The 15,450-nt window shown below is 43.8% G+C and overlaps 1 protein-coding gene across 1 annotated transcript; it reads right to left on the reverse strand.

Annotated features, from left to right (window-relative positions):
- Positions 1–10,099: 10,099 nt before the first annotated feature.
- LOC139560122 (PAK4-inhibitor inka1-like) lies at positions 10,100–14,633 on the reverse strand. The gene is made up of 3 exons (XM_071376649.1): positions 14,498–14,633; positions 14,342–14,379; positions 10,100–11,211 (listed from the first exon to the last, which is right to left on the reverse strand). Exons 2-3 carry the CDS (start codon positions 14,342–14,344, stop codon positions 10,237–10,239), a joined length of 978 nt encoding a protein of 325 aa, XP_071232750.1. The 5' UTR covers positions 14,345–14,379; positions 14,498–14,633; the 3' UTR covers positions 10,100–10,236.
- Positions 14,634–15,450: the final 817 nt, after the last annotated feature.

A 15,450-nucleotide genomic window follows, 5' to 3' on the forward strand; every position in this document is an offset into this window, starting at 1 on the left:
CTCATGTTTCCTCCGTCTCTGATCCTGTATGATGCTAAACCAAAAACTAGGGCTTGGCAGAAGTGTGTTAGACCAGTCAGACTTCCAGGTGACATCTTTTGATGTGGGTGAAATCAGTCGTCTTCCGCATAGTTAGTGTTGGCAGTTTCCAATGTACAGTGAAATATCAAAACACCATGACTGGACTGCTTTATCACTCTCCTTTGGAAATGGAGAAGAAAAATCCCTGTCATTACAAGATCAACTGCTGCTTTGAAACTCTTCCTGGGATGGTTAAGCTACTGTTGGTTTTCTATGTAAAACACACAAAGCAAAACGTTGTGTTTTTAATTGAGTTTGGAACTAGGCCAAATCCTGAGCAGACTACACAGACTGCACAGAGGTACACTACATGACCAAAAGTATGTGGACACCTGCTTGTCGAATACCTCAATCTAAAATCATGGGCATTAATATGGAGTTGGTTCCCCCTTTGCTGTTTTAACAGCCACCACTCTTCTGGGAAGGTTTTCCACTAGATGTTGGAACATTGCTGCTGGGACTTGCTTCCGTTCAGCCACAACAGATTGGGCACTGATGTTGGGTGATTAGGCCTGGCTCGCAGTCAGTGTTCCAATTCATCCCAAAGGTGTTCGATGGGGTTGAGGTCAGGGCTCTGTGCAGGCCAGTCAGGTTCTTCCACACTGATATCAACAAACTATTCCTGTATGGACCTCGCATTGTCATGCTGAAACAGGAAAGGGCCTTCCCCAAACTGTTGCCACAAAGTTGGAAGCACAGAATCATCTAGAATGTCATTGTATGCTGTAGCGTTAAGATTTCCCTCCTCCACCAAACTTTACAGCTGTCACAATGCATTCAGACAGGTAGCATTCTCCTGGTATCTGCCAAACCCAGATTCGTCTGTCGGACTGCCAGATGGTGAAGTGTGATTCATCACTCCAGAGAACACATTTCCATGTTAAGGGACAGATCAAACTTTACTGGGGGGGAAGGGTTGGTCCAACTCAAGGTGTCACAAAAACAATTCACCCCCATCCCCAAAATGAAAAATATTTTCACATGACCCTCCCCTTGCACTGTAAAATAAATGTAGTACCCTCCCCCCTCATAGAATTAGCTCAAAATAATGTTATGACTAAAAATATCAATAACTGTAGTGACCCTGTGTTTATAAACGGGGATATCGACTTTGCCACTTCAGCATGGTTTTGTGGCCCAGTCGATGCCACGCAGGGCTATGGGCCAGAGGGTTGAGGGATCACTGACAACCACAGACAAGTGCCTGTATGACCTCCCTACAATGCCTGGGCATGCTCCTGATGAGGTGGCGGATGGTCTCCTGAGGGATCTCCTCCCAGACCTGGACTAAAGCATCCGCCAACTCCTGGACAGTCTGTGGTGCAACGTGGCTTTGGTGGATGGAGCGAGACATGATGTCCCAGATGTGCTCAATTGGATTCAGGTCTGGGGAACGGGCGGGCCAGTCATAGCATCAATGCCTTCCTCTTGCAGGAACTGCTGACACACTCCAGCCACATGAGGTCTAGCATTGTCTTGCATTAGGAGGAACCCAGGGCCAACCGCACCAGCATATGGTCTCACAAGGGGTCTGAGGATCTCATCTCGGTACCTAATGGCAGTCAGGCTACCTCTGGCGAGCACATGGAGGGCTGTGCGGCCCCCCAACGAAATGCCACCCCACACCATGACTGACCCACCGCCAAACCGGTCATGCTGGAGGATGTTGCAGGCAGCAGGACGTTCTCCACGGCGTCTCCAGACTCTGTCACGTCTGTCACATGTGCTCAGTGTGAACCTGCTTTCATCTGTGAAGACCCCCGGGCGCCAGTGGCGAATTTGCCAATCTTGGTGTTCTCTGGCAAATGCCAAACGTCCTGCACGGTGTTGGGCTGTAAGCACAACCCCCACCTGTGGACGTCGGGCCCTCATACCACCCTCATGGAGTCTGTTTCTGACCGTTTGAGCAGACACATGCACATTTGTGGCCTGCTGGAGGTCATTTTGCAGGGCTCTGTCAGTGCTCCTCCTGCTCCTCCTTGCACAAAGGCGGAGGTAGCGGTCCTGCTGCTGGGTTGTTGCCCTCCTACGGCCTCCTCCACGTCTCCTGATGTACTGGCCTGTCTCCTGGTAGCGCCTCCATGCTCTGGACACTACGCTGACAGACACAGCAAACCTTCTTGCCACAGCTCGCATTAATGTGCCATCCTGGATGAGCTGCATTACCTGAGCCACTTGTGTGGGTTGTAGACTCCGTCTCATGCTACCACTAGAGTGAAAGCACCGCCAGCATTCAAAAGTGACCAAAACATCAGCCAGGAAGCATAGGAACTGAGAAGTGGTCTGTGGTCACCACCTGCAGAACCACTCCGTTATTGGGGGTGTCTTGCTAATTGCCTATAATTTCCACCTGTTGTCTATTCCATTTGCACAACAGCATGTGAAATTTATTGTCAATCAGTGTTGCTTCCTAAGTGGACAGTTTGATTTCACAGAAGTGTGATTGACTTGGAGTTACATTGTGTTGTTTAAGTGTTCCCTTTATTTTTTTGATATATATATATACAGTATATAGCCTATATAAAGGAAGAGAAGCTTAGGCCTAACCCCACAGGGATAGAGAGAGATAGAGATATACCAGTGGCATGCTAAGACACCGACATGCATTTCTTTATGTCATATGGCTACTGCGTCTGCTATACAAATATACTGTAGATGTACAGAGGAGGCTAATTGTTTAATTTTCAATCAGAATATTTTGTATAAAGATAAGCATTATATTGTTAGATTTTAGGATTAACTCTGGTAGGCCTGAAACAGACATCCTCACCTCAAGTTCAACTGTCAGAGTCAGTTGGATCACCAGGGCGCACTGCCTTCATATCATAGGCCTGCAGTAGCTAAAGCTTAATAATAGCCACACTATTCCAAACCTTCACAAATGTTTCTAAAGTTTATTAGGGTACTATCAAAAGTACAGTAAGTTGTCAGGTAGCCTAGTGGTTAGAGCATTGGGCCAGTAACCGAAAGGTTGCTGGATTGAATCCCCAAGCTGACAAGGTAAAAATCTGTCTTTCTGCTCCTGATCAAGGCAGTTAACTCACTGTTCCTAGGCCGTCATTGTAAATAAGAATTTGTTCTTAACTGACTTGCCTAGTTAAATAAACGTTAAATAAAAAATGTAAAGCTGCTGTTTATAGGGAAAATACAGGAGAGTGAATGTAAACCAGGAAAAGAACATACCTCCCCTATATAACATACCTCCCCAGTACATTTCGATATGTCCCTAATGAGACAAAGGTATGCTAACTGTCTTCTTCAAGAACTGCACATCTCCATTCACTGTGCACCCCTGCCCAGTAGTTAACCCCTTGCTGCTCACACCTCTCACCTGAGCCTCCACCCCCTCTGCGATATTTGTCCAATTGATGTCACTAAAGACAATTTGTCCACCCCGTGCCCCAGCCTGGCCTTAAAGACATAACAAAGTAAATCTGTCACACTGAAATTAGTATATGTTACGTTTGGTATGGTTACATTTGACAATAGGTTACTTAAGCCAAAAATGAAAGGAGGGAGGTTAGTTAGGAGGATTGGGAGGGGGGGGGGGGCGTATAACATGAGTCCAGCAACCATCTTGCGTGTTCGAATCACAAATTTCAATTCGTAACATATCATACGAAGTCGATGATGGACATCCACCAATTAATACCTATAATGCTATTCGAAATGTAACATATCATACTAAATGGAGGGAGACAGATTTACCTTTACTATGTTACATCTATACCTGAGTACAGGTTGCCTGCCCAGACAGCCCCTATTGAAGTCATTAGACTACTGAGCCCGTTTAAGATCCGGTCCATACTGGTCCCAGAGTCTGTGTGCCTTTCAGATTAGGGGTTTTACTGATTATGCATGTCTGTCACCCTTTTCTCACTACACCTAGATTGCTATATGGCCCTGAGAGGGGAGTAGTGCAAGGTTCACTGACTTTTCCTACCATACAAACTGATCAACTGTAGTTTTGAAGAGCTCTGACTGAAATTGGTCTCCTTTGACATTACATAGCCACAAGAATGAAGAACATGCCAAACTTTAACACATGGCTGATCTCCTGTTGTTTACTCTGGGGATGATCGGAATCAGAGAGATTACAGAGCCTGATTGGTGTGTGATTTTATCAGGTTATCAGTTGGGACCCGGGAAAACCCATGGTTCATTTCACCCCCACTGTTCATTAAAAGGAGATTTGGTTAAGAGGTCTGTCTGCCTGCCTGCCTGACTGTCTTTCTGTCTGTTGCCTTTAAACTGTTTACAAACAGAGCCTTGCTGATTTAGATCATCTGCTCGCTGCCCTGATCCTCTCACCCGCATGCCATTACATGATCTCTAAACCATCCAACATCTGCCATCCACACGCCTGCCTGTCTGTATGTCTCTCTTCCTGGCTGTCTCACTGCAGACAGTCCTCAGACCCTCAGTAGTGATAAAGCCAGTGTTGACCACTCTCATTAGTTTAGATCTACTGAGGATTACTATGGTATTACTAGGGTAATCACAGGTCATGCCTCACATCAGCACCATCATCCCAGACACCCTGGACTCACTTCAATTCGCATTCTGCACCAACAGATTAACAGATGACACAACCTCTACTGCACCCCACAGTGCCCTCAACTACCTGGATGTAATGAATACTTACGTAAGAATGCTGTTCATTGACTACAGCTCAGCATTCAACACCATAATCTCCTCCAAGGTCATCACCAAGCTCAGGACCCTGGAACTGAGCACTTCCCTCTGCAACTGGATCCTGAACTTCCTGACGGGCCGCCCCCAGACGGTGAGGGTAGGCAACAACAAATCCGCCATGCTGACCATCAACACAGGTGCCCCTCAGGGGTGCGTGCTTTGTCCCCTCCTGTACTCCCTGTTCACCCATGCCTGATCACGACGACGATAAGACAGCCTATAGGGAGGAGGTCAGAGACCTGGCAGTGTGGTGCCAGGACAACATCCTCTCCTTGAACGTCAGCAAGACAAAGGAGCTGGTCGTGGATTACAGGAAATGCAGGGGCGAGTACGCCCCCATCCACATCAACTGGGCTGTAGTGGAACATGGTCCACACACACCCACACAGTTGTGAAGAAGGCACGACAGTGGCTTTTCCCCATCAGGCTGAAAAGATTTGGCATGGGTCCTCAGAGCCTCCAAAAGTTCTTCAGCTGCACCATTGAGAACATCTTGAACCAGCTGCATCACCGCTTGGTTTGGCATCTGCAAGGCACCCAACCACAAGGCACTACAGATGGTGTTGAGTACGGCTCAGTACATCACTCGGGCTGAGCTCCCTACCATCCCATCCAGGACCTCTACACCAAGCAGTTTCAGAGGAAGACCCAAAAAATTGTCAAAGACTCCAGCCACCCAAGCCATAGACTGTTCTCTCTGCTACCGCACAGCAAGCGGTACCAGCGCACCAAGTCTGGAAAAAGAGGACCCTGAATAGCTTCTACCCCGGAGCCATAAGACTGCTAAACAAGACTACTAAATAGCTCAATCAAATGGCTACCCGGAGTCTACACCTGTTGTTAACGAAGCATGTGACAAATAAACAAATATTTGATTTGATTTAGGATCTTATTAAAGATATTCAGGTATCATTGAAAGGTGATCAACTCAGGGTGTACTGTTCAGTTCAATTGACTAGTGTTCAAATAGTAGAGTGGACATCTTCATCTCAGTTTAGTATTGGTCATCCACTCCTGTGTGAGCCCCCTTGTGTCCCAGGGTACAATAAGGACAGGGATGAGAGGACCAGGCTCATTAATAGAGTAGCACCTTCAATGACTCCTACAGCCACCATATACTACTACAGCCACCACATACTACTACAGCCACCACATACTACTACAGCCACCACATACTACTACAACCACCACATACTACTACAGCCACCACATACTACTACAGCCACCACATACTACTACAGCCACCACATACTACTACAGCCACCATATACTACTACAGCCACCACATACTACTACAGCCACCATATACTACTGCAGCCACCGCATACTACTACAGCCACCACATACTACTACAGCCACCACATACTACTACAGCCACCACATACTACTACAGCCACCACATACTACTACAGCCACCACATACTCCTACAACCACCACATACTACTACAGCCACCACATACTACTACAGCCACCACATACTACTACAGCCACCACATACTACTACAGCCACCACATACTACTACAGCCACCACATACTACTACAGCCACCACATACTACTACAGCCACCACATACTACTACAGCCACCGCATACTACTACAGCCACCACATACTACTACAGCCACCACATACTACTACAGCCACCATATACTACTACAGCCACCACATACTACTACAGCCACCACATACTACTACAGCCACCACATACTACTACAGCCACCACATACTACTACAGCCACCGCATACTACTACAGCCACCACATACTACTACAGCCACCACATACTACTACAGCCACCATATACTACTACAGCCACCACATACTACTACAGCCACCACATACTACTACAGCCACCACATAGAATACCTTTTGTTCTAAATCCTCAAAAACATAAAACCTCTACATCTACCTACTCAAACTATGATCTATAGAACAAGTCAAGTGGATGAACAAAGAAAAACATTTTGGGGACTGTATGTTGGTGTAAAGTAGGCTGAGTAAAAGTTGCTTGCTCCACAACTCTACAGCTTCAGCTCTATATCTTATCCCTCCATTAATTATTCCTAGCATAGTAGGTAGATTGATGCACTTAGTAGCCGGGGCACCTAATATTTAAAAAAAGAAGCAATACACATTCAGAATACTTCCATACAAACTCCTAAGTGAAAACCCTAATTTCTTAAAATACTAGACAAACCACTCTCATCCAGTCTGTTCTTTGTTGAGCGTGTTTCTATAAAAAGATACACATTTTCTCAGCCATCATACGTTTTTCGTTCCTTTTTTTCAATGTGTAAACTTAAGACATCAGAGGATAAGGGTTCAGTTCATCACAGCTGCTTCAGTTAGAATGAGCCTGGCTGGCTTTCCGGTAGAAGACCTAGATAAACAGGCAAAGATAAACCCTCCCAGGGTCCTCCATATCACACATGATTGGTGATGCTGGATGCCCCTATGGAACTCTGGGAGAATGTGTGAGATTCTACACTGGAAACTCTTTCCATCATTACTTCTTAACGCTATCAGTGTACTTTTATCATGAAACTGGACATAATAATTAGAGAAAACCATAAATTAATCTCTATCTTATTTTGGTGTAGATTTCCTCTCTGTCTGTAACCTGTCTGAGTGAGTAAGCATTTTGTACTGAATGAGTGCAAACAAATGGTACCCTCCGTTAGCCAATGAGTGTGGATGAGTGGGCACCACCTGTGAGTCCAGCAGCCAAGTGAGTATTAGAGCTGCTTAAATGAGGCGGTGGGCTGTAAGTTTGTTAGTGAGAGCCCTAAAGCGAGTGATAAGGAGAAAAGTAAACTTCTACTCGATCTGAACACAGCTGCTCTGCTTAACTTCTCCTCACATTGCTCTGTTGGGACATATGGAACATTAGCTCATAAGACACGTGTAGCTGGGGCTGGGGCTGGGGCAGGGGCTGGGACTGGGGCAGGGGCTGGGGCTGGGGAAGGGGCTGGGGGAGGGGCTGGGGCTGGTGGCTGGGGGTAGGGGCTGGGGAGGGGCTGGGGCTGGCAGGCAGGCAGGCAGGCAGGCAGGCAGGCAGGCAGGCAGAGATGTTTGTGTTGATACAGCCTTTCTCTTTCCATGGTCTGTAAATAACATGGTCACCCTCTTTATTCTCTCTGGGATATATTCAGAATTTCTAATATATTCAGTCCTTGTAGGGTAATATAGAGGAGTGAAACAGGGACTTGTGAGAACAATGTGTTTTAACCTACTGAGTTAGATACAGTCCCTTCAGAAAGTATTCACACCCCTTGACTTTTTCCACATTTTGTTGTGTTACAATGTGGGATTAAAAATGGATTTAATTGTCATATTTTGTCAGCAATCTACACAAAAAGAGTATGAAAGATAAGTATTCAATAATTTTTTTTACATTTCACCTTTATTTAACCAGGTAGGCCAGTTGAGAACAAGTTCACATTTAAACTGCGACCTGGAGAAAAGTGTTAGAATCACCTTTTCACCTCAGAGTCTTTCTCTGTAGATCTCTAAGAGCTTTGCACCTGGACTGTACAATATTTGCACATTATTCTTAAAAAAAAAAAATGTAACTCTATCAAGTTGGTTTTTGATCATCGCTAGACAGCCATTTTCCAAGTCTTGCCATAGATTTTCAAGCCGATTTAAGTCACAACTTTAACTATGCCACTCAGGAACATTCAATGTTGTCTTGGTAAGCAACTCCAGTGTAGGTTTGGCCTTGTGTTTTAGGTTATTGTCCTGCTGAAAAGTGAATTTGTCTCCCTGTGTCCGTTGGAAAGCAGACTAAACCAGCTTTTCCTCTAGGATGTTGCATGTGCTTAGCTCTATTCTGTTTCTTTTATCAACAAAAAAAAACTCCCTAGTCCTTTGCCGATGACAAGCATACCCATAGCATGATGCAGCCACTCCCATGATTGAAAATATGAAGAGTGGTAGTGATGTGTTGGATTTGTCCCAAACATAATGCTTTCTATTCAAGATAAAAAGTTCATTTCTTTGCCACATTTTTTGCAGTTTACCTTAGTGTCTTATTGCAAACAGGATGCATGTTTTGGAATATTGTTACTCTGTACAGGCTTCCTTCTTTTCACTGTGTTATTTAGGTTAGTATTTTGGAGTAACTACAATGTTGTTGACCCATCCTCAGTTTTCTCCTATCACAGCCATTAAACTCTAACTGTTTTAAAGTCTCCATTGGCCTCATGGTGAAAATCCAGAGTGCTTTCCATTCTCTCTAGCAACTGAGTTAGGAAGGATGCCTGTACAGTGACTGGGTGTATTGATACACCATCCAAAGGTTAATTAATAACTTCACCATGCTCAAAGGGATATTCAATGTCTGCTTTTTTATATTTACCCATCTACCAATAGGTGCCCTTCTTTACAAGGCATTTGAAAACCTCCCTGGTCTTTGTGGTTGAATTTGTGTTTAAAATGTACAGTACTGCTCGACTGAGTGACCTTACAGAAAACTGTATGTGTTGAGTATAGAGAAGAGGTAGACGTTTTAAAAAATCATGTTAAACACTATTATTGCACACAGAGTGAGTCCATGTAACTTATTATGTGACTTGTTAAGCACATTTTTACTCCTGAACTTATTTAGGTTTGCCATAACAAAGGGGTTGAATACTTATTGACTCAAGACATTTCAGCTTTTCATTTTTAATTAAAAAATAATAATTTAAAAACACAATTCCACTTTGACATTATGGGGTATCGTTTAGGCCAGTGACACAAAATCTCACAAAAAAGGTTATAACACAACAAAATGTGGAAAAAGTCAAGGGGTGTGAATACTTTCTGAAGGCACTGGGGGATTAAATGAGATGAAAGAGGCCTGGGAAAATATAATGCATTCCAACTTTTGTAAAGATATCTTTGTGATAACTTTGGACTTTCATTTTATCATTAAATTGTTACATAACTTGAACGAGAAAAACGGTTTTAAATAAACAGTGGTCGGTGACTAAATGGTCCAAATGGGTTATCTTCTCAAGCTTGCATGATACCCACCACTCTCTACGCTATTTGCCTAGAGTTTCAATATGATTCTAATTAACAACGTAATTAAACCCTACTTTGTGTTCCTTTTCCCACAGCAGGTAGTAAAATATGTCTTTGATCATGTGTGTGCAGTGAGTAGTGAAGCGCCTGTCACTCTGACTGACATTCATTCATCTCTGGTGACTACAGCAGGCTAAATACTCTGGCCTCACTTTGACTAGCTCTCCATTCAGTCTGATACCTCCTTCTGACTGGTATTCAGCAACTGTAAAGCCTGTATCTTATAGTTTAATTTGTCATTGACACAACAAATATTTCCAATCTCAAATCATTTGTTTTATTTTTGGCAGTATATAGTCAGAACATAGTGATAACATTTATCATATAAAAATAGTGACTTTGGGGATTGTCCATTGCCTAGAATGAGTGTCTGTTAGTGGCTGACCTGGTGTCAGATGTAGCTGATGATGTCATTACAGATAATAGGCTGTCTGCTGCCAGTCTTCATGAGGGCAGTGAACTGATAGAAGTCTGTGTCTAGTTCATGCAGGCCAGAGTGGGACTGGTGGAAGAACGGGGACCGGCGCGGGACAGGGGCCTGCTCCCCTAGGGGGCAGGAGAGTCGTTTGGGGGCCATGGCTGTCCGACTCACATGTGAAGAAGAGTCTGAGGATCTCATCCTCACCCTCCCCTCTACACTCTTTGACATCCCAGCTATTTTCCGCCTCATGTTGACCAAGAAGCCAGAGATGGGCTTTAGTTCTGCTGGTTCAGGGCAGTCCGGTAGGTCCATCCAGTTTTTTATGAGATCAGCAAAGCTGTTGTCCCCCAGTACCAGAGGTTGCCTGTTCCGTCCCCGTGTCAGCAGTGACGTGGTCCAGTCCTCTGGGTCGCTGGCCTCGAATGAGGTCCACCTCTCCAGGCAGGCGTCTGATGTGGATTTGGGCCGGACCAGGCCACTGGGAGCCTGGTTGGTTCGGAGGCAGGCGGAGGAGGACACCCGTACGTTCCTGGTCCTCCTGAGCACCACGGCCTCGTCCTGCCAGGAGGCCTCAGAGTAGCCAGAGTCAAACTCCAGACTCTTCTCACTGCTGGGGGAGGTCAGACCCAGACCAAGGCCCAGACCCAGCCGGCTGCCTGCATCCTCCTCCTCCAGAGGACTGGCCAGACAGCAGGCTGAATCGTAGGTGCTGGCCGTACTGGCGTCAGAGATGCGCAGGCGGGTACGGCGCTCCCGCTGCAGTGCCCTCTGATAGCAGGCTCGTGCCACTGCAGAGCGGTGGACACGGGTGGGGGCAGGGGTGATGGCAGGGGCAGCAGGGGCAGCAGCAGGGCAGGTCCTTCTCAGGTGCTTCAGGTCCTGCAGGGACCTCATCATGTAGTGCATCTGGTCCCGCAGGCAATCTCCAGAGTCACGCAGACACAGCTGGGAGGGACAAGGGACGCAGTCAGACATAGGCTGGTACACACACACTTTGACACATTACTATGTTTAGATAAAGAAAACACAGTCAGTGGTTGAGTGCTATTATTTTGTGGTAGCAAAGATTTTCTATTAAGCCTGTGAATACAAAATCACACAATGCATGTTGTATGTCTAAATAAAGTCCAGCCTGCTGCAGATGTTTGATAGATGTTTGATGTTCGAACATTCTTAACAAAGTCTGAGCTGAACTCTTTCTAATAAGCACACTGCATTTGTTGGTGACTATAGTGGAGACCAGCTCTGTAGGGCAGGCTCAGACTTGAAGAGTGGGTGACTGCTGATAAGTTTCGACTGTCTGGAAGAGCTACGCCTCTTTTGTAAACTTGAACTCACACTGCCAAACGGACATAAATACTCCCCTCAAACATCCATCTGAGCGGTGAACAACACCCATGCTCTACCTGTCCTGCTCTACCTGTCCTGCTCTACCTGTCCTGCTCTACCTGCCCTGCTCCAACTGTCCTGCACCCTTCTCAGATACATAACTATCACACCACACTTGACCAGTTTTCATATGGATCCACCCAAGTTGTTTTAGCAACCACAACAAAAAGTTTAATTTTATTGTTGGACATAAAAGACTGTAAAAACACCAGCAAATCAGCTCCAAGTGATTTACATTTTGGAAATCTGTTCCAAAGTATTCCCACGCATAATAGAGAGATATATGTGATCACATACAACTGTTAGCATGGTTTGAAATAATTATGTTTTAGTCAAATATTATAAATGTTTGGGCTTCTTGCGGTCAATTTGCAGTATACAAATGATTTGTAATTATGTTCAGGCCTCCTGACCATCTGCTCAAGAAAAAATTGTGGCTGAATCTAGTTGATGATCCTTGCTCAAAGGGTGATCTGCATGGGGATTGAGGCTTCTCTGGCACATGCACAGGATGTAAGTATAACTGTGTGTGTCTCTTTAAGGGTGAGGGATGCCTACATATGGAAGTCAGCTGTGACACACTAAAGAGCATATACTCTCATTTCCTCTCCCTTTGATTCACAGGGACCAACTCCGATTGGTCCAAACCAACCAGTGAGCAGCGTCCACACTCAAAATCAAACAGGGTTGACTGAGCATAACGGTGCGCGAACCACGTACGACATTACCTCTGATTGAAAAAGGTGGCCTACAAAACAAACACAAACTGATACTTAAAAAAGTTGGATACATTTAATATAGAATAGAATAGTATAGAATAATAAGGATAGAAGAGTAAATCATGTAGTACTGACAGAAATGTTAACTTAGTTAAAAATAAAACATTGAGAGGATCCGTTAAGTCCTTTCATGACAGGGATAATACCTTTCGACAGTACCAAATAGCATGACAATATTAAGTTTCCAAAAATTTTGAAAATGTATTATACTTTAAATGTCCGGATGTCATACTAATTTCAGGTTTGACAACAGCAGATCAATTAGATATGGGGATTCACTACCGAATTGAACAAATAGCGGGAAACAACGCAATCACGCACAACGCATTCAAATAGTATTCAAAAAAATTTTTTGTATGGTTTAAATGCCAGAATGATAAAATCATTTCGGCTCTTCATCTAGTAATGAAAAGTCGATGCAGACTTTTCCACAATGCATTGGAAGAGTTGGGCTGTGAGTGATAGGCCCTAGTTCTCTTCAAGTAGACAACAACATAACTAAGATACTTAATTGCGAAGATGCCCGAAGCTTCTGCGGTGGTGTTCAAATGTAGGCTAAGTAGTTTTTGTTCTCCTTAAAATGATCAGGAGTATTGCATCATATGCTACATCTTTGAAAACAGTTTTTTTTTTGTCAAAGTGGATTTCTGTTTTCTCACTGAAAAGTGTTTCTTGTTCTTTTGGGCTTAGTCAGAGCTTTTAAACTAAATACCACCCGCATTCGGCCCCGCCACACCTACTCAGCCAATCAGGAGCTGCTACTGCGTTGCAGCCATGGAATACTGCATACTTTTGACTAAACAGTATGTCCTAAATAGTATGTGACAATGACTAAATAGTATGCAGTTTAAGTATGTAGTACAATAGTATGGGTATTCGAACTTGGCCACTGTACCTTTACCTTCCATACCTTTATGGGGGACTGATCTGACAGTGAGGTGAGAAATGTTTAGCAGACCAGAGGAGGAGAAACATGGAGCCCTCTGAGACACAGATTTATGTCTGACCATAGAGGTCACATCCAGTGAATGAACAGTTCTGTTCACGCCATAGTCCTCTCTTTCCTGTTCTGTCAGTGTGTGTGACCCTATGCCCTGTCATGCAGTGGGTAAGAGCCCAAACTCCTCTATTGTCCACTGAAGCATTTGGCCCTGTGCTAAGACCTTCTGCCTCTGTTTGCTTTCATCACAACAAAGTTAGATACAGTGGGAACTTGAGAATGCAGCCACAACACAGGTTGTGTGGTACACTCAGACACAACAGACACAAATTGCCTATAAAAGTCTGACTTATATAAAACATTATAATTTAGCTATAATAACCTTCCTGCAGGGATTGTTTTTTTGTTGCCAAAATGGACAAAGTGGTAAAATCACATCTATAGTTTCAAGAGATACTGTAGCCCTCCACAAAGGAAAATCCTCTTTACAATTACAGGAAATTATGATGCCCTTTTCATACAGTGAAAATGAAAAGTATATCTAACACTTTAGACACCCATCTGGCTCATAGATATAGAGTACATTAACTAACTGCCATGTGTTTGTTTACCCGACTCATGGCATAGCATCCCTCTGCAGATGCATTTGGGTATCTAGTCAGACATTATGCGTGATAACGCCGTCTTTGCACAGAGCATTGTTCCCTTGCAGATGTTGTCCCTATATGCTGGTATAAAACCCCATCATTTCAGGGACTGACATTTCATTTATTATCTTGAAATACAATTGACCTATTTAATTTTAAATATCGTAGGCCTATAGTTGATCTAATTCATTGCCATTTTACGCACAATTACAATTTGAGCAGACTGTGTATAAACCAATGTCAGTGCCATTTCCCACTACTGTACTGTATTGCTTGGCAATCTAATGTATGCTTAGGTTACAGAATAGAAAAATACTTACCATTTTATTTATTTCAGAGTGACCGTCACAATTAACTCCTAAAAGAGAAAATAGGAGGAGATCAATTCCTGCAAGTTTTTGTCTAAAATACAGTAAGAGCGAAATCCATCATAATTGTAGCCTATAATCCACTTGAACTAGTCTGTTAATACTCACATTTGATATGGCACGTTGCATCCAGTTTGACATGAATCCATAAAGGGTTGATATGTTCCCATAAGTAAGTCAATTTTGCGCACAGCTCTTGGTATGAATCCTCGGGACTGAAGGCGCACTGTGAAGTGTAGTGACTTTGTCTGATTCGTTTCTTTTCCAGCATGCGCTCTCCAGCCAGTTAGAGCGTTGCATCTCTGAAGCAGCCAATCCGAGTTTGAGATCTGAGCAAGTGAATTAACAAATCATCACCTCTTTACTATGCACATCTGGACATGCTGTATCATGCGCTGGACTGAATAGAAATAGATTCAGATAGTCATCGGTGGCATATATTGCATATTAAAATAGGTCAACTTGGTCATAAAAATGTAGCCTTTCATAGAGCTATGTATAAAATAATACACAATATTAAATACATGACAGATGTGTGCAAATATTTGTGTTCTTTTTTGTTGTTGTACTTAACATGCCCGTTTTTTTTATTTTATCCCTAGGGCATAGGCTACTATAATTATCCTCTGAACCCCCCACCCCACCCCCTAAAAAGTTTGGATTTATTAGGATTTTTTTTTTACATAAGTGTTTGGGGTGAGAGTAAAAGAAATAGAATATATTGTTATTTATCTTATATTGTAAATAAAATTTGTCCTTTGTAGTTGTCAGAGTCTAGGTGATGTGGGTAAGGCGGAGTCAGGCGCAGGACACAGAGATGAGTAATAATAGTAACTTTACTCAAAAATAATCTTCCAACAACAACGAAAAATCCAGAATCACATAAACGAGACAACTGACAACATTAAACACACACAAAACCATGATGGCTCCAGAGGGTTAAATAGGGAAATAATAAAAACGTAATGGGAACCAGGTGTGTACAATACAGACAAAACAAATGGAAAAAGAAATGTAGATCGGTGGAGGCTAGAAAGCCGATGACGTCGACCACCGAACGC

Source organism: Salvelinus alpinus, chromosome 2, assembly GCF_045679555.1.
Source record: "Salvelinus alpinus chromosome 2, SLU_Salpinus.1, whole genome shotgun sequence".
In the NCBI taxonomy this organism is placed as follows: Eukaryota; Metazoa; Chordata; class Actinopteri; order Salmoniformes; family Salmonidae; genus Salvelinus; species Salvelinus alpinus.